The 22,333-nt window shown below is 46.2% G+C and overlaps 2 protein-coding genes across 7 annotated transcripts in view; one reads left to right on the forward strand and one right to left on the reverse strand.

Annotated features, from left to right (window-relative positions):
• Window positions 1-4,414, forward strand: part of ZDHHC17 (zDHHC palmitoyltransferase 17) — a 78,133-nt gene extending 73,719 nt beyond the window's left edge. For 3 of the 4 annotated variants that reach the window (XM_087764796.1, XM_087764794.1, XM_087764795.1), the window contains exon 17: window positions 1,263-4,414. In XM_087764796.1, coding sequence (XP_087620922.1) covers window positions 1,263-1,401 — 139 coding nt within the window. In that variant the 3' untranslated portion in view covers window positions 1,402-4,414. The remainder of the gene's footprint in view (window positions 1-1,262) is intronic. The other variant, XR_015706355.1, reaches the window with a different exon arrangement.
• Window positions 4,415-8,566: 4,152 nt separating this feature from the next.
• On the reverse strand, window positions 8,567-18,096 carry CSRP2 (cysteine and glycine rich protein 2). 3 transcript variants are annotated; one of them, XM_087765405.1, is made up of 6 exons: window positions 17,939-17,959; window positions 13,534-13,652; window positions 11,370-11,538; window positions 10,241-10,373; window positions 9,482-9,575; window positions 8,567-8,867 (listed from the first exon to the last, which is right to left on the reverse strand). In XM_087765405.1, the coding sequence occupies exons 2-6, from the start codon at window positions 13,643-13,645 to the stop codon at window positions 8,791-8,793; spliced, it is 585 nt and encodes a 194-aa protein (XP_087621531.1). In that variant the 5' UTR covers window positions 13,646-13,652; window positions 17,939-17,959; the 3' UTR covers window positions 8,567-8,790. The 3 variants fall into 3 exon arrangements, with proteins under 3 accessions (XP_087621531.1, XP_087621530.1, XP_087621529.1); XM_087765404.1 differs by having other exon boundaries at window positions 17,860-17,958; XM_087765403.1 differs by lacking the exon at window positions 17,939-17,959 and adding an exon at window positions 17,984-18,096 and having other exon boundaries at window positions 8,568-8,867.
• Window positions 18,097-22,333: the final 4,237 nt, after the last annotated feature.

Here is a 22,333-nt window from a genome sequence, read left to right on the forward strand (position 1 = left end):
TGTAGCACTGGGATGGGAATATGGCAGCATGGAGCAGCTTATGGAGCCAAAGCAGGAAATAAATGAAGGCATGAGGCTGGAATATTGGTGGGTTGAGGGCACGTTACAAAAGGAGCAGCAAAAGGACAAAAGCATGTCTCATCGTGCTGCATATACTCTGTCTCCTGTGGGAGCTGCTGCTCTTTCAGGTTCCCCGGCCCAGGGGAACAGGAGGTAGAGGTTCTTGTTGCAGTTTGATTTTGTGCTACAAGAGAAGTTTGTGTGATCTTGTTTTAATATCCTTCCATACAAAACTTCTAGTGAGAAATAGACAAGCATCTCTGGATGGCTGCAGTCTTCCTACAAATCACAGTTGTAACAAAAGCATAAGTATTTTGCCTGAAGAACATAGGGTGGTGTGCAGAATAGGAAAAAAATGTTGGTTTTATCCCCAAATTAATGTCACATTCACAAACCATTTTCACTGAAATAGCTGCTATTATAAAAATGACTCCTGAAAATAACACCAGATGTCTAATATAACTGACTTGGCATCACCTGTCAGATGAAGCGTTGACATCAAGTAGTTGTCATGTCCTTGTTACTTAGACCTATTCTTGCATATATCATAACACGAGCTTCTCTTCCAGAAAACTGTGATCTATTCAGCCCACATGTAATTAAGTTAAAAAAACCCAACATGTTGGAATTTTGATGTCGGTATCTTAAATATTTGACAATTAATTGATTCAGCAGCAGAAAGCACTTAAATAGTTCATTTAATTCAGATAATGCTTTCTTCATTTTGTGTTGTCTAGGACATAATTGATCTTAGATCTGCAGCTGGCGAACCAGTACGTACAACAGAAATAGATATTAATAAAAATGGAAATTATCCTAGGAAGACATTCACTTCATACTGTTTCGTCTTGCATCCATCTGTACAATGCAACTTTCCTCTTAGAAAGGGATCTGAATTACCATGCTGTGCTACATGATGGTGCACTGCCAATAACACGTTACGTTTCTCCATGCAGTTTTGGCAGATAGTGGAAGAAAATTAGTGTCTTGGTTGTGTCCAAGGATCGAATAATTTTCACCAGTCTGGTGACTGCTGCTTATTTCAGAACTTGCTCATCAGCAAGCACTAAGATAATTCTTAACTGAATTTGTTTTTTACAGTTAGGAACTTAAAGGTGAAGAATCAAATTTGTGGGTATGTTGTACTTTGTTAGACGAGCTATGGTATTGCTTACTAACATGTGGTTTTGTTCTGTTTTTAGCCATGGATGTATAAGGAACATTATAGACTTCTTTGAATTCAGATGCTGTGGTCTTTTTCGGCCCGTTATCGTGGACTGGACAAGGCAGTATACAATAGAATATGACCAAACTTCAGGATCAGGCTACCAGCTGGTGTAGCACCACCTTCATCCTGTGAGCATATCATATCTGAGTGGTGCCTGGAAAATTTTCTCTCTCTCTCGAATCCGCATCCCTTGAAGAGTAGCATGCTATGTGTAGGGCTGATGATGAATCTTAAGGTACCTTCTCTTCATCAGAATTTTATTAACAAAAGTAAAAATGGACAGAATAAACTGCCAAACCTGATAAGGAAGAGGAGGAAGATCAAAAAGGGATTTTAACAATTCTTAACGTGAGAATTATTCACGACAGCATTCACAGTATTTGTTGTTGGGGTTTTATTTCAGGTCTTTCACAGTGGAGCATGAGATTATTGAAGAATTGACATAAGTAGTTACGTTGTGCTGAGCAGAAAAAATTATTTCCCAATATTAATAATTCCACTGAAACAAGAATCTAGAATATAAAACTAAATTTCATGATGCAGAGTTCACTGATCACGATGTTGTAGTTCCTGTAATGTGATTTTTTTTTTAACACAGATTTTCCGTAGTATTATGTACATTGAAAAATGTGCTTTTCAATACTGTTATAAACATCATGTGGTGGGAAACCCCTGTAACGTGTTAAGTTATAGCAGTAGGGCACGTCAGATACTGTTGAGGAAAAAAATACGTTGCCCACGTTTTTTGGTGATTGTTTTTGCCACCAGTTAGTGGTACAACTAAATACTTGTAATAACCACGTTCCGAGATCATATAGTCTGAAAGAAACAATTGCGCAAATAAGGAAAGCTCTTCTATCAAAGTTAAAGCCCTGCTTAAATGCATGATACACCTGTAAAACTAGATTACAGTATATAATGTTCAGGAAAAAAGTGGAAAAAATTCATTATCTTCGAAGTAATTGTATAAGCAACTTACAAACTAGCAGTGCCTGAATATTAGATTTGGTCATCATACACAATGTGGTGTAATTGGAGACATGTTGGAAGAGAGATTGCCTGGGGGAAACCACAGATGTGAAAGCAAAAATCTCAACTATAAAAAGACAAGATAGTTTTAAATTGAATGCAACTGCAGAAGAAGAACTGAAAGTTGTCTGAAATGCTTATTTTGTTTGGATGTAAAATAATGGAAACGAAACTTTTAAAATAAAAATTTAAAAATCCCCGTAACAGCACGCGCACACAATAAAAGTAACGCAGCGTTCTGAAGAAGATGGTGTATTGGCACGTGGAAATCACCCTTAATTTCTTTTTTTAAGTTCTCATGCTACAGATATGTTTGGAAGGTAAGGAATGATCTGAAATTGCATTCCAAAGGGGCTTTTCTTGAATGTGATGCACTGATTTTTGTTATGGTGTTTCCATATACTCATAGTGAATTATTCACTGCTTCCTTAACTATTGTTTACAGAGAGACTGAGAATCAGGTTAGTTCTCTTCGAAGTGCTGTAGCAACCCAGTGGTTCGAGAAACCTGTGAGGGGAGTTTGGGGAGGGACCTGAAAGCAGATGTCTGAGACCAGTGTAAAGAATGTGTATCTGTATATAAATAATTTATCAAACAGTTTTCTCTCTGTGAGTGTGTGTTTAGTGTATTTAAAGCTGCTCATTTTCATTTTATTCAACCAAAAAAAGTGTAGGAAGATATCTAATGAGCTTTTAGTGATGTTCAATATTGCTGTTAATAGGCATTATGCCCTGCAAATTCACTGCATGTTTGATGCTTGGCAAAATTAGCGTTTTCTGTAATATGCAGATTACAGGTAATAAAGCAATCTAGTGGTATTCCCAGCCCTTGCCTTAGTAAGAGGAGCAGTGAAACTGTAAATAGTTGATGTTCAGTATTTGCAAGTAAACATTTTTTCTGTAGTTGTTCATTGATCTCAAGACACACACTTAGTTTGCAAGTACCAGATATCAGGATTTACAGAAGTGCAGCGTTAGAGTACTTGAATGTTTAATACTGGAAAAATCAACATCGTCTTGGACACAGTTTTAATGGGAGAGGTTTGGCTGTAGGGGTGGCAAGAAGCTTTCGCTATTTTTGTCAGAAAAAATTGGTAATCCTAACAAAGACACGTTCTATTTCAGTGAAAACAGTTGACATCGGTTATTCATATTTTTTTCTTATCGGAAAAAAGCATGAAGACTTTACAATGTTGCTTATTTTCATCACCAGTGATGTTCTGCATATTTGTTCATACGGTTTTTTTACATTTCTGTTGGGGGTCGGTTGACTTGAAGAACTTCAATCCACTTTCTTAAATATCGCCTAGCACCAGAAGAGCAGTTCAGTACGTGATACCAGTTTTGGTTTTAGTTGCCCAGCAGCATTAACTGCCATGAATCGTGTCACGCAGTCCATGTCAAAAATGTTTGCAAAAGAAGAGGTGATCTTTGGTAGTACGTAGTGAGTTCTGCACTATTTACTTGTTAATAGCTCTCTGGTGACAGTTTTGTTGAGACCTGTAGAATTTGAGCAATAGTAGGTAGTTGTGAAAATTAACTTGCATATATGGATTTGGGATGTATGAAGTTTCCAGTGCAAAATGTAACTTGTCTTGAGTAACACTGAATCGTTTGATGTGAAATCATAAAATCAAGCAGGGGGGAGCCAACTATGCAGCATTTTTCTGTCAAGTTATCAAACTTACAATTCACTTGTCGAACCAAAACTGCATTGCTTCTGAAACTTAACAAAGCTGATCCAGACCAACAGCAGATCAGACCAACTTAATCTGACATAGATAGAATAAATGGGAATTTTGTCTTGGCCCTAAACATGTGCTGTTTCTTTGCAGGTTTCTGTATTCTTTGATGTCCACCAGATCTTTTTTTTTTTTCAATTAATGTGTAAAACAGCATCACTACATTTTAAGCTATGGATTTTTTTGTATATTCTTTATTTATAACTGTGCCAAGTATTATTTTAATACTGTTGAGATCTTGATGTATTACATTGTGAACAAAAAAATCTGTAAAATGTTTAATAAATTAGCTCTCCTTACATAAATTAAATCTGTTAAATTTTGTAAGTTATTAATCAAATAAATATTGACTCTTAGATGCAGTGTTTGTCTTGACTTGGGATGTGATTTCAGAGAGACTTGGTTCTGCCCAGTTTCAGAAGCCATACCATGAGAAACTAGCTGCTGTCTTGCATCTTATCTTAGTAAAGTCTTTCTGGAAAGATTTACAGGTGTCTTAAAGACAGCATGAACCCAATTCTGTGCTGATGTGAAATCCTGTGCACTCCTACACTGGGTTTTGGTAAAGTACACCTTTGTACTACCCATTGAAGTTACCATTCACTAATTAGATACTCCTTTCTTTTGAGCAAAGCGTGCTGGCAAGGTAACGTTTCTTAACGGAGAATTCCTTCTGGGGAATGTTTCAGGCGACCAAATGTACATATTTAATGACATTTGAGGTATTCTAAGGGTAAACAAGACGTCCGCATAGGGCTAGTAGTTGTGACCGAGATGTGTGCTTCTAGGCGGCACTTGCAGGAGACAGAATATCTTTACTCTTCTGGTCCGTGCTAAAGGCTAGATTTTGAGTCGAAACAAGGGAACTATCCAAGTTGGAACGTAATCCGGATATTTATAACCACCAATATGTATTAAAGTATAAGGCTAGGCCTTAAGAGCACACCTAAAGGGGAGAAAAGAAGTCTCTGTGTTTTCTGCTGGGTGTGGGTTCAGTATTGACATTGGGAATTGCTGGTGCTGTTCTCCCCCAGGGAATGGCTCTGGTGAGGCTGGGCCCACGCTCGCCTCTGCCGACCACCCTTTGACTTGTCTGGTAAAGACGGGGGAAGGTACTTTCTTTTTTAAAAAAGACATTCTGTGCTGAAGATCTCTGTCAGAGATTGGCAGTGCTCCATCAGAGCGTTGCTGCTCTTGGGAGGTATGGGTGGGCTCCTGATGGCTTGGAAGCTGGTTACTTGGTTTGTTTTATTTGGGAAGAAGCCTGCCCTCTGCACCCTCATTATGGCTTGATTAGAGTTCACTCCCTCGCACCTTCCATGAGCTGCCTTTAAGTAAAATCAGATATTTTTTTTTTTTTGCTGTGAACGCAATGTTTGCTTGTGAACACTTGCATTTGGGTTTTATCCACCTTAGGCTACGGAACGGAGATCAGTAAAAATTGCACCTACTAATTCCAAGTTGAATTTATTTGCAGTATCTTATAAACTTAGTGCCGTATCTTAGAAACTTAGTGCCATATTCACATTGCCTCCAGTCCTACATACTACTAAAGATCTCCAGATCACGAAGTCAAAGTACTTTCGAGAACCAGTCTCCCCTGAGATTAGGGCTCCAAACTGAGACTAACTCGAAGCATTACCCCAGCCTGAGCCGAGCTTTTATTCTTCAGTGCTTGGCTGCAGCTGAAAAGTTGACGGTAACCAAGTGAAAGCACTTCAGTGTAGAGTACTCGTTCCTCTTGACAAGTATATTGTCTTTATGGTTACAAGTTTTCTTTTTTCCTTCCTTTCTTTGTTTTTCTGTCAGCACATTAAATAAGTTGTTGGGATGTAGAGCAGTGTGGAGCCGTGAGTTATCGCTATGACTCCCTCCAGGAAATGAAAGTAAAGCCCTGGATTTTTAGCAGTTTAAATCACTTCTGATCGCTTATTCTGTTCATTTTTCTAAGAATCGAAAGCTCTTTTTTATAGGTAAATGAACAATATGTTAGATGCCCTTTTTTGTCAGCATAAATCGCACCTGCCAACTGTGCCAATGTGGCGGGTTTAGATCAACTGCAGTAGCGACATCGACTAACAGAGAGCGGTTTCAGCTGCTCAGTAGCGTGTCAAGAGCATTACTTTGCTTTCTGTCTGTCGAGCAGTCCCGCTCAGCATTTTCAGCATGCCGTTCCTGAGAAGAGGACGCACTTCCATCAGGTAACGAGGCTGTGGAAAGGGGATGTTGTCATTGTCTTCATGTCCTTGGCTGCTGGGGCCTGGATACTGCTTCTCAGAGCTGTCCTTGCTCAGGTCAGAAGAGTCAGAGGGGATCAACCCTTCCTGCACAAGTGTCAGTCAGAGGGGATCAAGCCTTCCTGCACAAGTGTCAAGTTGGCAAAGGAGAAAAGTACTTTTTTTTGGGGGGGGAGAAAAGTATGAGGCTCATCAGTACGAGTGGCAGGACCAAAGGTTTCTGCCCGGGTTCCCTGGGCTGTGCTGTTTCTTTCTGTCTCGCTCCCACCTGAAACGTGTGCTGCTTCTGCCTTGCTGTTGTCTTTTTCAGTTACAGTCTTTCCCTCCCTGTGAACTGTACAAGCTCTTGGCTCACATTTTGAGCCGGCTGTCCGTTCTTCCTCATATCCACATTGTTCCTTTGTAACCTGCACAAAATGCTCTTTGTGCATTATTTTGACTAGTACGTATTTTTCCAATTAGGCTTTTGGCTTGCGCTGCTTCACTGCCTCAGACAGCAGTCGTAGATGTTGCTTGACACTCTGCCTTAGACCATGCCGACACATTTGCTTACTATTTTATTGTAGCATTCCCAGTCTTGAATGTGTCTCTATAAATTCAGTCCGTGAAGGGTTGTTTCTCGCCTCCTCCCCCCGAGGTATCAGCCTGCTTCCCAAACCAGAAAGAGTTTCAAATCTCATCTTTTCTTTAACTTCTGTTGGGCACAATGAGAGTTGAAACTGAAGCTCCTCCTTCCACCCCAGACCACCGCATGGGCTGTAACCCCTGGGATGGAGCTCGTGCCTCCCCACAGCTGTGCAAGAGCACGGCCTTCACTGGAAGGGGTGGAAGGACCCCCTACAACTGCCCGTTACCTGCTGAGGCTCAGGCACGCTCCCCTCAGGTGCCATTTGTGCTTTTAAGAGGTGTCGATGCCCAGATCTCATGTGCCTCCTCCTTACTATAGGCAAGAGCAAGCCATAAGCTTTGCAGAAGGACCTTGGCAGAGGAGCCCAAGGACACTGGTGAAGGTCTGCTTCAGGTGCCCAAGAAACTTAGGCCCAGGTTTAAAAAAAAAAATTAAAAATAAAAAAATCGCGAAGCTGTTCATACTAAATGCTGGTTACTTGCATAAAAATAAGGCAGCTTGCCTCAAACTGGGTGATTTTTTGCATCACAGTTTTAGGCTTAAGTACGTACCTCATTCTCACAGAATGCCTTTGTGGTGGGCTGGTCCTGGGTCTCCTGCTGAGGGGGCCATTCCCATTGGCTTCACAAGAAGCGCAATTGCAGGTGCTATCAGCTCAGGCCTCGCAGGCTTGTGGTGGGAGCTGCTCCAGCCCTCAAAAGAAACTAAGCTCTTCTGTAAGTTTTCCACTCGGGATCTGACTAAGGCAAAAGTAATTGTACCTAACTGTAGACCTTTAGGAACTGCTGCTAATAAAGTCACGTTAGCAGAGGCAAGGACTCCGACTGTCACGGCTTTCACCCAGCTGGTGTGTTTGCATGGAGTAGATTTACACTGCATTTGATGTGCTTAATTGCTATTACTCCTTGCCCATCAACGAGCTCAAGTCACATTATCATCTACCAGCGTGTTTAAAGGCAGAATTTTATGCTGCTCTGTTGTTGCACTACAGTTACCTTGTCAGGCACCGTCCTCAAGACACCCAAACCCTCCGCCATCTTCAGGGAACCGAGGGTTGTAACACTACTGAGAAAAGGTCAAAAACTTCTCTTAAACCCAAGTTTGCCTTGATAGTCCAGAGCTTGGTCAGCTGCTCAGTAGGGATGGTATTAATCTGCAGCTGTCTTGGTAGAGTACTACTCCTGCGCAGTAAGTCCTGTGTCCACAATAACCCCTCAATACCAAAACAGGTGCAATCCCACAAAATATTACGGTGAAAAAGGTTTGTTTTCTATTCACTGGAGGCTCTGTAGCAGAGCCAGCCAGCCATTTAGGCACACAGCTACTTATAATCGATCACTTTCAGAGCTGTGTCACTGCACAGAGCAGTAGATGAAGATTTACTACTACTGTGCAGCGAGCAGCCAGATGCCTTGCGCATGCGTGTAACGGTGCGATACTGGAGGACAGTCACTGCTGAAGGCCGCGACCAGTGTTACGTACATAGCTTTCAGTCACACTGGGCTTTCAGCAAAGGTCTGTACTCATCTACAGCAACATGTCTCCGCCCCTGCATCCCCAAAGTACCCCAACTCACCTTACTTAGCTTTTCATTGCTGACAAAGGGTGTAACACTTGGGTTTAGGATACATCAACAAGCAAAGCTTTATTGAATTGATACTCAGTATTAAAAGTGTTACAGTGTGATACACAAAGCAAGGAAAAAAGCAGTGCTTTTTTTAGGAAAAAAAAAAAAAATCATCTGCTGAATGTATGGCCCAAGCACTACAGTAACTAGTATCAGTTTCACAGTAGTTAGTAACAGTTAGGAAACGCTCCTCTTTCTTGTAGCAGGATCTCAGCAGAGCCATAAGGGGTTTCGAGCCCCTCACTGGGCATGAACGAGGGCACCCGCTCCCTGGCCGTACCCAAATCCCTTGGGGCCAAAGTTCTTCGCGTAACAACCTGCGAGAAAGATGAATGTGTAGTAGCTGAGGCTTCTGGCTCGTTAACTAAACACAGCACTGTCTAGGCTAATCCCCTCAGTCGCTTCCCATTAGTCACCAGAACGTCCTCAGTGGAAGCAACGTTTAAAAACATTTGGTTAAGCTGCGTAACCGCCATGACTGAACCCAACAGCCATGGCTGTTTGGTCTGTGTATCTCCCAACCTACTCTGTGAAAGCAATTCATACATTGGTTCTGTGGCTAGGTATCTGTTAAGACATATGTTGTCATCATACCACTGTGTGGATCAAGTCTATATCCATGATACCACGCAAGAAGGCATGGCAGGACGCTTGCAGCTTCTCTCCTTACTCTCCTCTGCTCTCTGACTCAGGCAGAGGGCATGGGCTGCTGCATTTCTCAGTATGTAATGTTTTGCTTGATGCAGATGTAAGCTACATCAGCAGCTTCAGTAATATTTACTTCATTTCTCAGCTCTATTCCTAGGACTTACAGAGCGCTTCCATCTTGACAGAAGCCTGGAAGTTTCTTAAACCAGGGATAAATTCAGCATCTGTCCTTGTAACACATGACCTTGAACCATAAACAAATGGTCTTTGTTTCTTTCCTCACCTTTACAATAGATTTCTCCCTCTTTTTCAGTTAGGGTTGTAGATTCTAGGCTTTTTCCACACTTGGCACATCGGAAGCAGTTTTTGTGCCACGGCTAGGGGAAAAAAAAGAAGATAGTTTAAATACACAGAATGCCTGAGTTGGTAAAAATATGCTTTAACTGGAGATGCCTGCATCAGTATTGTTTATAGATGACCGGTGCAATAAAAACCAGTTCAAGTGCACCAGTAGCAGATGAGAGCATCTGCATTTCTGCGAGTGGCCCAAAGCCCCGAATTCCACACAGCATCCTGCTCAGGGCAGCGTTTTGAAAGGTTTGGACTTGCTCTTATCAATTCAGAGCAGACCTTGGCTCTCTGTAGCAAGTCAGACAGCTGGCAGACTGACACGCGGTTTTACAGGGTATTTTCAGAGAACATCCCCTTGCTGCTGAAACATTTGGCCTCCATCATAAGCTGCACGCCAGAAGACCGTTCCCCCTCTTCTGAAGGGAGAGCACTCCTGTAGCCTGCTTCAAGTCTCTGGCATGAGACAATATTGAAGCTTCGCCTCTGAAATCCAAGGTGAGCACTCATCACCTTGCATTTCAAGTGCTTTTTATTCAATTAAGTCAATTGATTTAGCTATTTCCAATGCTAAGAAATGCAATTTTAAGGTAACTCTGCCCTGCAGCTCATTCCCTACTGGAACCCACATAGCATACCTTGCTCACTTTAAAGTCCACGTAGCAGGTACAAAATGGCACAGGCAGTTCCTTACCTTTCCAGCTCCTATGACTTTCTCTGCCGCATAAACAGAATCACCACACCTAGAGCATTTCTCTGCCCCTCCGAACTTCTGAGCGAACTTTGAAGTGTTTGGATTTGTTGTGGGTCGGTGGGGAGAGGGTGTGCTGAAAGAAATGGGACATTTGTTGCCTTTACTCTTTTACTAAATGACCTCTTGCTCTTCTTAGCAACACCAACAGAGCAGCATCCAACGCACAGTACAGAATACAGTACTTTTGCCAAACTGGAGAAGTAAGTTACCAGCACGGCTATCCCAATTACACTTGGTAGGGAGGGGGAGGAAAAAAAAAAAGGGGGGGGGGGGGAAGAGAAAGGCCATGCTTCAAAGAATAAAAAGAAGCTACTGTAAAAGCTAGTTTTCTGAGGAGCCTTTACCTTTTTACTTCTCTAGAAGTGCTGAATTCTGTAGCAGGACATGGATTTATCAGATAGTAAGCTACAAATAATTCTGCTAAATTCCTGTCCACTGATCATAATCTGGAACCTGAACTGATCACTGAACCTGGCTGGAGATCATACATCATGTAAATGTCAAGCAATAATTTGGGAACTTGCACAAAGCAAGTTTTGAGGCATACCTCAGCTTCTTTCCACAGGCTTTGCTTTACAGCAAGAACTTAATCAGACTAGGAATGTTTACTATTTAACAGGCCTTTTGGTTTTGGCTATAATTAAGCACAAATGGTTCTTCCTTCACCAGTTAAAAATTCACTCTTCTTGTAGCCCCAGATTCTCAGCTCAGAACCTGTTGAACATTTGCATTTGCAGCTTATTTAGGAGAGCACCTCGAGACCCACAGTCACCTCTGCAGGCTCATGTAGAGCCATCAGCAGCTCCGTAATCCAGTCCCCTATAGCTCATGCGTAGCATTAGTGCATCTTTACCTGCACTACCTCCTGCTCGTATGGTGCCTACTCCTATAGTCACCAGTGGAAGCTTTGTGCACTGCAGGTTACGTGCCCTGCATTCGGTTATACTGGGGTATTTTGCAGCATTTCTATTCCAGATAACATGAACTAAACAAAATCCAGCCTGGGAGACTCCTTTGAAAACAGTACTGGAGGACAAGGGTCACACACCCCCCAACTCGGTTCACTCACCTCTCAGGCTTGATGCCTAGCCTCTCTCCCCTGTCCATGTTGAGCGTGCCTGCCCCTTGGCCATATCCATAACCTTTCGGGCCATACTTTTTTCCATAGCAAGATTTGCAGTAAACTTCAGCATCGTGAATCGCTACAGTTGTGCTGTCCAAGTTTTTCCGGCAGACCACTGGAGGAAAAAAAAAAAAAAAGTTAAACTGCCTTAAGGGACCACTTCCATCAGCACATGCAGTAAGCCAAAAATCAAGTGAGAAGTGATGTTATGGGTTTCCTTGTCCACAATTCTTCCTATTACGCTGTGGGACCACCAGATTAGAGGGAGCAGGTTGTTGTTTGAATTAGTGAATTATGCTTAGCTCTATAAAGGGCTCTATTCCCTCCCACCTCTTCATGACCGTGACATTTAAAGCTTGGAAACTTTCTGTGGTTTGATGAATGAGGCTGCTCAGAAACCCAGATACTGCAGTCAGCAGTTTCTCTTGACAGATGCCATACAGCATGAAGCAGAAGTCCGTCGGTGCAGAAAAGCCCCTGTCCCGCACTTTTGGCCAGGGTGGGGCTGGGAAAAAAAAAACCAAACCTTCAAGGTTTTCCCCCTGCCTCGGTACTGGTTTGGGGCAGAGCGGGGACTGTTTCACAGCTGTCACCGGAGGGGCTGTGCTTTTCTGGCTTTCCTACATTGTCCTTCAGCACAATGCAAGCACTCTGCTCAAGGTTACAGTGGAAGGCAGAACTATTTCCTTCTTAAACCTTCTTTTGTATCCCAACTGGCACGCTCTTTCCGTCTGCCACAGCATTATGCCAGTGACAGACTTTGGGGAGGAAAAAAAAAAAAAAAAAAAAAAAAAAAGAAAAAAGCCTTATGAATTTTTTGTTTAAAAAGAATTTTAAGGTCTTCACAATACAGGGTGACCTTTGCTTATGGCATTTATTAGCTCCGAGGTTCTTTTTATAAGACACAAATATCCAATAAGTAAATCAACTAATGCATGTTTGTTAAGTCTACAGACTTTAACCCCAGCAGAACTATGCACTAATGAAAAGCAAATACTCAGACACACTAGAGCCATTGTTTGACTTTAAGTTCCAGGTTTCTTTTAATAGAAACTCCCATAAAAGGCTGAAAATGAGGCAGCCGAGACATCTAATCTCTTTTTTGTGATTGCTGTAGAGCTAAGGGAAAGGAGCGTAGGTGCGCAGAGGCTCACATGCCAGCACCGCACGCTGACGTTATGCTGCAGACCAACAGCAAACTAGTTTGAGAGGGACAGTTGTAACTGTGGCTTATATGTAGAGGGCTAAACCCTAGCTCTTCCCGTATTAAACACCAGCAAGAGGGACAAAACAGTACCTTGTGTTTGTAATAAGGTAAAATTCTCTGATTCAGACAGACAGGCTGTCTGTTTGCAAAGTAGGAGCCTCCGATTCACAGCGACCCTTTGTTCCCTTCATCTAAGCAGAGGTCTTTTCAGCAGAGAAAGCGATTTTCAATGCCTCGCTGGGCTTGTTGGTTGGACTGGAAAATAATGCTTTGGACTCCTTTCATCTGAAATAAACCACAGGCCCCCGTGCCAAGAAAGTCTAGGCTTTTGACTGTGCTAAAGCACTGACAGCTCGGCTGTGCTCAGGCATGCTGGTGTCCCGGTCTGCGCAGGACTTCAGGGCAGAGGTTTGATAACCGTTTCTTCAGCTGCTGCCAGTCCCGGGACCACCGGGAGAAGTCCAGCTGAGCTCAGATCCGTGCCAATGGAGCTCTGCCACTGGGCTTTCTCCTCTGCATGAGCAACACTTAAGCCAGACTTCCATCCTAAAGATCCCTTAGACTCCTGAGGAGAAGGCTGGGAGGGGGGCAAACGGAGGAAAAAAGCATGACGTGCTCTGCTTTGGGAGGCGCATCCCACCCCTCCCACGCTGGACAGGTAGCATAGTATCTCTCCAGGAGACAAGCTCTCCCTTCGGCACCGCCAGGCCCAGGAAGCACGTGGAGAAGCAGGAGTCAAGCCCAACGCGTGATGGACAAAGCCATCTCTGGTTGCCGCTGTCCCCTGTGCGTCACGGGTGCCAGCTGAGCCTGGGACATCTCCCGTGGACCAGCACCTTGCTGTTGTGACCCCCCAGCTACACCAGGAGAGGTTTTGCAGGGGAGCGGGAGGGGAGTACTTACTGCAGAGGAAGCAGCACCGGTGGAAGCTCCTCCCGTCGCACTGCACCTCCTCGGCATGGTAGACGGTGCGTCCACAGGCGCCGCATTTGTTGCCGCCTCCCCAGTTCGGCATGGTGGCTCTGCACGCCCAGCCAGGCGGGAGGGGAGAAAGGGAGAGGTTTGTTAACCATGGCATCCTCCACCACCCCGGCTCAAGCACAGTTGGGGTTACAGGCTCTTTTAAACCAGGTCTGCGAAGTTTGTCTATCAGAGCATAAGCCTGCGACGTCACCAACTGTTTAAAAACATGACCTTCCACCGCGTGAAAAGTTTTTGTGATCAGATCAACTTCTCAGCCCTTCAGATCCCAGACCAGACTTAAAGGCTTAGGCGGGCTCTCTACGGCTATTTGTAAAAGCAGATGGACTGGCGAGGGGAACAGAGGCAGCTGCTGCTGAACAACATGAAAAACAGAGACACAGTCTTCACAAGACGTGTCCTCCTGTCCCTGCCCCGGGTTTTGAAAGTTACGTAAATTGGATATGCACAAATTACAGTTTCATGCACAAGGGCTTTACTGTACCTTGAGCGAACACCCCCCCCCCCCTTCAGATGGATATAATTTCAGTTTCTACGCTTCATTAACGCTGGGCCTCTCGTCTGATGGAAGCAAACCAATTGTGCCAACAACGGCATTTTGTTTTACTGCAGGGCCTATCATTTGGGATGCAGTACAAGCCAAAGTTCACCTCACCGGAGAACCACTTATTAGGGCTGTAGGGATGTTCTGAACTCCTTTGAGATCACGCCTGCACTTCAAATAAGTTTAAGGGGGATTATTTCCCAGGGACTCCACTGCTATTACATGAACTGCACCTTTACTAGACAGGTATATGAACCAAACCCAACTGCTCAAGGAGCCACAGCTGCTTTAAAATAAAGTAAAACTCCCTCTCATGCATTACTTGCAATGGACACTCAGAAGGCTAGCGGGGAGGGACAGGCACCATCACCCATCATGTCAAACTACAGCCTTGGGAACAATCTCCTACATTAAGCCAGAAGCAGCAACTGTCCCATCTCAAGCTGAGCTGCCCCCTCCCCAGCTCCCCCACACTCGTGCCATCACCACCCAGCTCAACTGGGAGCTCCTCCTGCTCCTGCCGTTACCCGTCCTGGGGTAAAGCACCAAAGCAGAGCACCGCCTGCCACCTTCGGCTTTTCTGGGGCTTTCCTCCTCCTGCCACCACCACGAGCTAACACAGCGGTGTTTGCTGAAGGCTCATCTCCCAGTCGTCACTGAACTGCCCTTGACTTGCCACCGTTGGTGAATGCCGGTTTGCTCCCCTGCAGCTCACCGTCAGAGGACCACTTCTTGTAAGCACGGAGGCCAACAGCAGCCAGAGAGAGGGTTATCATAGAATCACAGAATCATAGAATCGTCATGGTTGGAAAAGACCCTTAAGATCATCAAGTCCAACCGTTAACCTAACACTGCCAAGTCCATCTATACCATGTCCTCAAGCACCACATCTATCCGTTCTTTAAATACCGCCAGGGATGGAGACTCAACCACTTCCCTGGGCAGCCTGTTCCAATGTTTGACCACCCTTTCGGTGAAGAAGTTTTTCCTAATATCCAACCTAAACCTCCCCTGGCGCAGCTTGAGGCCATTTCCTCTCGTCCTATTGCTTGTTACTAGGGAGAAGAGACCGACCCCCACCTTGCTACAACCTCCTTTCAGGTAGTTGTAGAGAGCCATAAGGTCTCCCCTCAGCCTATCGATTCAGTGAATATAACCCAGCGGAGCTGCTCAGGCCTCATCACCCCCCCTGCTCCTTACTGACCCTTGTTTCAGACAGGGCTTCTGGGCGAGGACCACGGGTTTGCCCACTGGAAGCCCAGAGGGCACCTCCTGCCACCCTGCCCCACCAGCAGCACCATTCTCTCCCAGCAGGCTCCCCAAAGCAGCGCTACGGTACGGGTCAGCTATCAGGGAGGGAAGGAAGAAGGGAATTTGTTGGGAGCTTCTGACTTCTCTCAGCACAACTGACCTTCAGTTACCCTTAGAAGCTCTCCTATGTCGGCCAGACAGGGAGAAGAGACACACGACAGCATCCCCACACAACGCCCACAAACTGCTGCCTTCAGTCAGCTTTGCCGCTCATCCCTCTGAGCCAGAAGCAGAGGACTACCCATCTCCAGTTGTCCCCTTGGCCAACAAAGAGGACCTGGAAGCCCAGCCATGACACAGGGAGCCAGAGAAGAACGCTTTGCTTCAAGATCCCCTTTCTCTAAGGGGCTCTCACCGACGTGGAGGAGAGGCCTCGGTGCAGAGCGAGGGGTCTCGTGGGTGCCTGGCTGCTGCCTCGCGCTCCCCAGGCAAGGTAGAGCAGACTCGCAAGTCACATCTCAGAGCAGCAGTTTTGGCTAAGCCTGAATTAAGCTACCTGTCTTGCTAGTGCTGCTAAACCAAGCCTCCCGCCCAACAGCCTGACCCGTAGTTCAGCAGTTTTAGGGATGCAGGGAAGGGTGCATGGTTCCCAAGCAGGACATGCTGCCAAGTAGCTGCTACAAGACCTTTGTCCAAGACAAGCAGACAGCCATTCACGGCATGTGGGAAAATAAGATTAGTTTATTAACCTAAATTGGGGCATCTTAGGTACATTCCTAAGCAAAGGCTTAGGAAACTTCTTCGGAGTGGCTGAGCAGTGCCATTTGCACACTGACACTAATTACTGAGATATCCCTTTGTTTAGTACTTCCATGGGATTAGCACCATTACTGCTCCATGGTTTAGCACTAATACCCTGACCGAGCTCATAAAATTAGTTTTATGACATTTCCCACTTTGCTTTTGTCATTCTTGGCACAACTGTAGAGTCTAAAAATTAAGATTCCATTTCTTTTATTCAAGTGCTTGGCTGTGCTACCGCACAGCAGCTGACATCAATCATGGCAAAGAGCGTCCTTAGTTAAAGGGAATATAGGCTGCACAAAGCTTTGGAAAAGGAATGCGTGGACTAGGAAAAAGAGGAAAAAAAAAAAAAAGGAGAAGAGATTCTTTTCCACTTTGTATGCTTTCCAAAACATAAACGGTATTTGGTACAAGAACTACTTCTGCCTTTTCCTCTCACCATCCCCACACTCACGTTCTTTTGTGCATCTACACAAGTCTAAATTATTTTAATCATTTTGTTAGCAAACAATTATTTAGTTTCCACACACACTAGAGCTGAGGACCTGGATCAGGTTTCCAGCTTTGCCCCAGATTTCCCATGTAACATTGGGCAACATGGGGTGCAGCTCCACCCCTTCTTCCCAAGGGAGACGAAGTATTAGACGATCTGCAACCATTAGCTGACTCAACTCTTCTGATAAAGGCTCTGGGAATTCATGAAATGAAAAGCAAAAAGAGACTGAAGTCAGCACTTCAAGGTGACCTTGGTCTCTTCCACAGAAGATGTTTCCATTTATCCTCCCCATCGTGTTCCCATGACAGCTTACGCGGGAAGAATAGCAGTATTTCTTCAATTACCCAACAGCAAGGGCTACCCCGAGGTGCCCAGAAGGCACTGACGGGGAAAAGGGCTGATGGCCTGAAGAAGCTCTGTGCGCAGGGCAGCGTCCAAGCCCGCGCTCCTGCCCACCAGCCGCCCTCTCGCACCACCCCGCAGCTCCGCGCTGCCCGGGTCTCCTCCGAGAGCTCCGCAGGCAGCAGCAGAGTCAGGCTCCAGTCCTGCGTTGAGCCTTCCCTGCTCCCTCAGGACTTTTTGGCTAGTTCGGGCAGGCCTTCAGGGAGCTCAAGAGCAGTAATTAAACATCCAGATGATCTCACTACCAGTACCAGCAACTCTGAGTTTGGATTGCAGGTTTGTTGGCAGCTACTGTCCTCTAAAAAGAAAATCCTAACTTCTGCTCAGCCTGCACCCAGTCAAGAGGAGAGCACGGCATTCGGCCAGCGTTCTCCGAAACGCCGGTGACGAGCCACGGCAACCGCAAAGCCCTTTCCAACCCACTTGTTCACAGCAGGTTTAAATGCAAGAAACCCAAGGCAGCCCCAAGACAGACACGGAGGGCTTCCAGGCTGCCCAGTCATCCCGGACTGCTTGCTCAGCCGCCCGCCGGGGAAGCCAACTCCGTTGCCGCTCCGCTCGATGCGGCAAGCGCAGCAGCACCGGGGGAACCGCGGCTCCGCCCGCTCCTCCCGCCGAAGCCGGACCGCGCTGCTGCCGCTCGCCCGCAGCCCGGCGCTTCGCTCCGGCCGAGGGGCCGAGCACCCGGCCCCGCACAGGCGGCCGGGGCGGTGGCGACGGGGCACCCCCGGCACCCCCGCCCTCCTCCTACCTCAAGACCGGGGCCGCCGCCACCGCACCGCCCTGCAGCCCCTTCCCGCCGAGCCGGCCCGGCCCGGCCCGCTCCGCACCTGCGCGCCCGCCCGCGGCCCGGCCCGGCCCGGCCCGGCCCTCACCTCGACTTCGTCTCGTCTCGTCGCGTCTCAGCCCGGCGCGGCCCCGCAGCGACTTAAAGAGCCGGGGCGGAGCCATGGCGGGCCCGGCCCAGCGCCGCCGGCCCCGCTCCCGCCGCGCAGCCCCGGCCCTGGCGGGCAGCCGGGCTCTCACCCCACCGGCGGGGCCTGACCCCGTCCCCGCTGGAGCCGGGCCGCCGCCCCGCCGCCTGCCCGGAGCCCCCGCCCGTGAAGCACCGCGACCGTCGCTGAGGCAGCCAAGTGCGAGAGGAAGGGGCGAGGGAGCGAAGGGTGCGACCCTGCTGTGGCCGCCCCGGGAGGCGGGGAGGCAGCAGGAGGTGTCCCCGCCGCCGCCTCGGACAGGGCCCCAACCCGTGGTTTTACTCATTTTTAGGATTAAATTCTGAACTTCTTCACCGTCCACACGAGGTCCACGCAGGCACCGGGACGGTGTCTCACCGGGCGGGCGGGGGAGGGTGTGCAGGGCTCCGCAACGCGGTCCTGAGAGGCGGGCCGGGGTGGGAGCTGCTGCCGGGGCCGGGGTCGGCTGCGGGCGCCCCGGGGGAGGAACCGGCGCCCTGGCTCCCCGCCGGCCCGCTCCTCCAGCATGCGTTAATTAGGAAGGACTTGAATAGTTTTCGCAGCAATTAGGCCTGTCCACAGCAGCCAGTTCATGCTGTAGAAAACAGCTCGGCGTTGGAGCCGCTTTTTCAAAGCGGCCCTTTCTCCCAGGCCCGCAGGGCCGTCGTGCACTGGCTGGTTGGGTGCAGGCTTACGCACGGAGCTCCCTGTGCTTAGAGGGAGCTGCAGGTTTATCAATCATCTCCACCTCTTTATTAATCCAACACCAAATCAGCTACTCGTTACCCGCACAAGTGCCAGGTTGCTCCGTTCCAGCCCAGCAGCGAAGCCCAGCCAGCTGGGTGGAGGCAGCTCCTTACAAAACCTCCAGCGCGAGCACCCTACAGCGAAACGGCTGTCTGCAGGTCAGCCGTGAAGCAGGTCTGACGGGACTGTTCGCACAAGCAGCTGGGTGGCATGCAACCCGCGTTGTCCAGCAGCCGCTACGTGGGGCCAAATGGCCTGTACCGCCAGATTAAAAATGGCCTCCACGTCAGGCGTGCGAATGAGAAAGGTTAGCTGTCCTCTCCCCTTAAAATGTGCTTCCAGTGCGCTGCAGCCTGCACGCTGGCAGCCACAACTCGCTGAGATTCTTTCCTTCCCATATATGATTTTCTTTTTTCATTTGCAATGAATTGTGAATGACCAGACTGTGCGTGGTTTAGGCACGTCTCAGAGCCCTGCTCCATAAGCAAAGCCAGCATCGGTTCCTGTGCAACAAGGTGGCGTTTGCTGTGAGCAAACCAAGAGTCTCACCTCAAACGTCATAGCAAAAATTCCAGTCTAGGTTTTGAGGGAAGGGAGCACAAAGAGAAGCAGAAGTATTAGCAACTGTTGTTTCATGACCTGGAGGTTACATGAAGGGAGAGGATCTCTCCAAGTCAGACAAATAAGAGGTGTATGAGTCAGAGAAGGCTGACTCCATCTATTGCGTGAAATGCTTGTGCTCTCTTGTCCAACCTGTCCCGCTCCCAGCCCCGCTGGAACTACGTATGATGATCCTGAGTTATTTACCATGTCTCCTCGGTTAGCCTCCAAAGCTATTAGATTTTCCCTTTTGATAACATTTCCTACGGGCTATAAAAAATAAACAGCAGAGATCCCCAAGAGAAGAGAGTAGCATTGCAGTTCTAGCGAGGTCTGACCGTACTCAAAGAAAGGAAATTCCCACTGTGGCTAAGGGGCCACGCTGGTGCGAAATAAAACACTCTTCAGCGGTGAGGAACTGCTAAGTGATCTAGAAGGGAGTCTGGCATTCAAGAATGAATTTTCTCATGTCTAATATTTAGTCAGTCTGTCAGAAGCACAGTAACTATGAGGGACAGACATAAATATGTCAGTAAGTCCATTACTATAGGAACAATATTAAGGAATATGTTACTATGACACTCGGGAATAAAACTTTGTAATGAAGGAAAACAAAAACAAGAATGAAAACTTTTACCACATACTTTATTTCTGTTGATAATGACTATTTCTATCAATACATTTTATAAATATACTTACATTTTGCATATATATATATATCTGCATACCATATTTATTATCTATAAATACATACTTATTTTATATATGGATATAAACATAGATATTCTATCTAATCAGCAGATCTCTTCTTCTCTGTCTCTGTCTTCCCTGAGGGCATAGTTCAGAATTTTTTAAAGATAAAGCCTGCATCTGGCCCTGCCGCATTCCTCCTCGATGTCCTGCGCTCCTTCACCCTCTTACGCTGCGCGTCCCTCTCATTGCTTGAGCAGCCCCGTTGCCCCCATCGCCCTCCTCGCCATCCTTCTGACATGACCCCGTCCTTCCCCGCGTTCCTGGCTAACACCTGCCATAAATTCCTCTTTCTGACTCACTTGCCCAAAATCCCAGAATTTGCCTCTTCTCGCTGGCCTGGGGAGGAGCTCCTACCTAACCACCACACCAGGTCCCGGCGGGCAGTGGGGCTCCTGCAGCCCACCAGCTTTTTCTCTGGCTGCTGCCGTTTTGAGCTCTGCAGCTTGTAATTAGGACAGCGTATTTCTGAGAAACAGCATACAAGTGTATTAACAGCTCCCGTTCATTTCCCCTGCTGATTCGACAGCTCTGTGAGCGGGGAGGTGCGTCTCTGTTTTCTTCTGCTTCCATGGCCTTGGGAAAGCCCACAGGCTGTACACAAAACCAGTTCTCCCTTCACTTGTAAAATTGACCCAAAGCATGTTTATCGCCTCAGAACAAAATTCTCAAGGTGTTTGCTATGCCATAATTTTATGCAAAAGGTGTTTTCCATGTTTCGGGGAGCTGCGTAAATCATCAGCTTGTCTGGCCTAGTTACTTCTGAAAAGACTTGTCGCACATCAGTGTCCTCAGGCCTTTTTCATCCACTAAATACCTTCCACTCACCTGGGATTATCTTATCCTCGTTTGATCTTGTAAGCATGGTCCCACATGTCTGCTTACGGCAGAGTCAATCTGCTTGCTCTGCTGGTAATCCTTGCTATTATTTTATGAAAGTTTATTCTAGATAGTCCAGATATTTTACTTTGCAGGGGGTTTAGTCATATTCTGACATCGTTTTTGTCAGGCCTAGGTTTATCCCAATACTGCTACTACTGATAAAGCTCCCTTAATTATGGTCTTGACAGAGCATAATTTAGCTAATTTTCCTATTACGAAAGATTGTTTTAAAGCTAGCATTAGAGCTTATCATTAACGAGCCTTCAAGGTCAGCCACCTCACAGTGGTTCCCGTAGTGCCTTGGCTAATTTCTCACCAGCCAGCCCCCAAACTTGCCCCTAGTAAAGGGAATTTTCAAGGGCGCTCTATGCAATATCAGCTAGTGAAAAATTAATTCATGCCCAGAGTTACCCAGGTTTGCCCTATCCTAGAAGAGCGTATGTGTTTAGCCCATTTCCTAATCTAAATATTCATGCATCTCAATAGTGCTATGCATTTATTGCACCATAAATATAACAATGATAAACCAATGAAGTTTGCCCAAACTAATGAAAATGCAGCAGACAATTCTAGAGTTTACCAGAGCTGTGGGTTTTTTTGAATCAGCTCTTTAAATCCAAAGTACAGATCTCGGAGACATTCGGTATGAGAAGACTGTGCTTTCCAGGTTCATTGATTTCTTTAACATTGGTCATATTTATAAATTATTTTGCTTCTGGGAAATTTTAATTCTAGGATAAAATTAATTACAAAATCCTCATTTGCCTAGCAATTATAAGAAATAGCTATTTGGATGTCCAATAAACAACATGATCTAAGCTAGCATAATTTTATGAAACCTGTAAGTATTTTCGTCTTTGTTAACCTACATCTTTGTATCAGTGATGCTTCTCAATACAGAAAACAATAGTCACATTTGTGACCCTGTTCGAAAGCTATGCAGATCTTCCTTTTTATAGAGCATTCATTTTTTAATGCTATACCTCATGATATCTGATTGCTAAGATATAGGGACTGATACTGAAGAGTTCTCTGCTATCAAGATTTTTAAACTAAGAAATGAAGAAAACTTAAACTTTTAATTTAAAGAATTTGCTTTGTTCCGAGTCATGGCCAAGGGAGATAGATACGTGTGCTTCAACACAGGTCCTCAAAGGTAGTAGGCTTTTGCAGCATCCCAGATGTTTCCCACACTGAGGTCCCACCAAAAGTGCTAAAGCATCTAATATTATTCACAAAAAGGGCTGCAGAGGGAGATTGAGCATCGCCTGGATAAGTCATTGCTTAGGTTAG

This window comes from Nipponia nippon, unplaced genomic scaffold (genome assembly GCF_047370975.1).
Source record: "Nipponia nippon isolate SJK-2023a ecotype South Korea unplaced genomic scaffold, ASM4737097v1 scaffold_3, whole genome shotgun sequence".
NCBI lineage: Eukaryota > Metazoa > Chordata > Aves > Pelecaniformes > Threskiornithidae > Nipponia > Nipponia nippon.

What these genes read in the sequence shown, in the direction of transcription:
- CSRP2 (XM_087765405.1), bottom strand. Translation starts at nt 13,645, where the DNA reads ATGCCGAACTGGGGAGGCGGCAACAAATGCGGCGCCTGTGGACGCACC. An exon ending in CCGGTGCTGCTTCCTCTGCA is followed by an intron (nt 11,539 to 13,533) that starts GTAAGTACTCCC and finishes TTTTTCCTCCAG; the next exon opens with TGGTCTGCCGGAAAAACTTG. An exon ending in CTAGGCATCAAGCCTGAGAG is followed by an intron (nt 10,374 to 11,369) that starts GTGAGTGAACCG and finishes CATTTCTTTCAG; the next exon opens with CACACCCTCTCCCCACCGAC.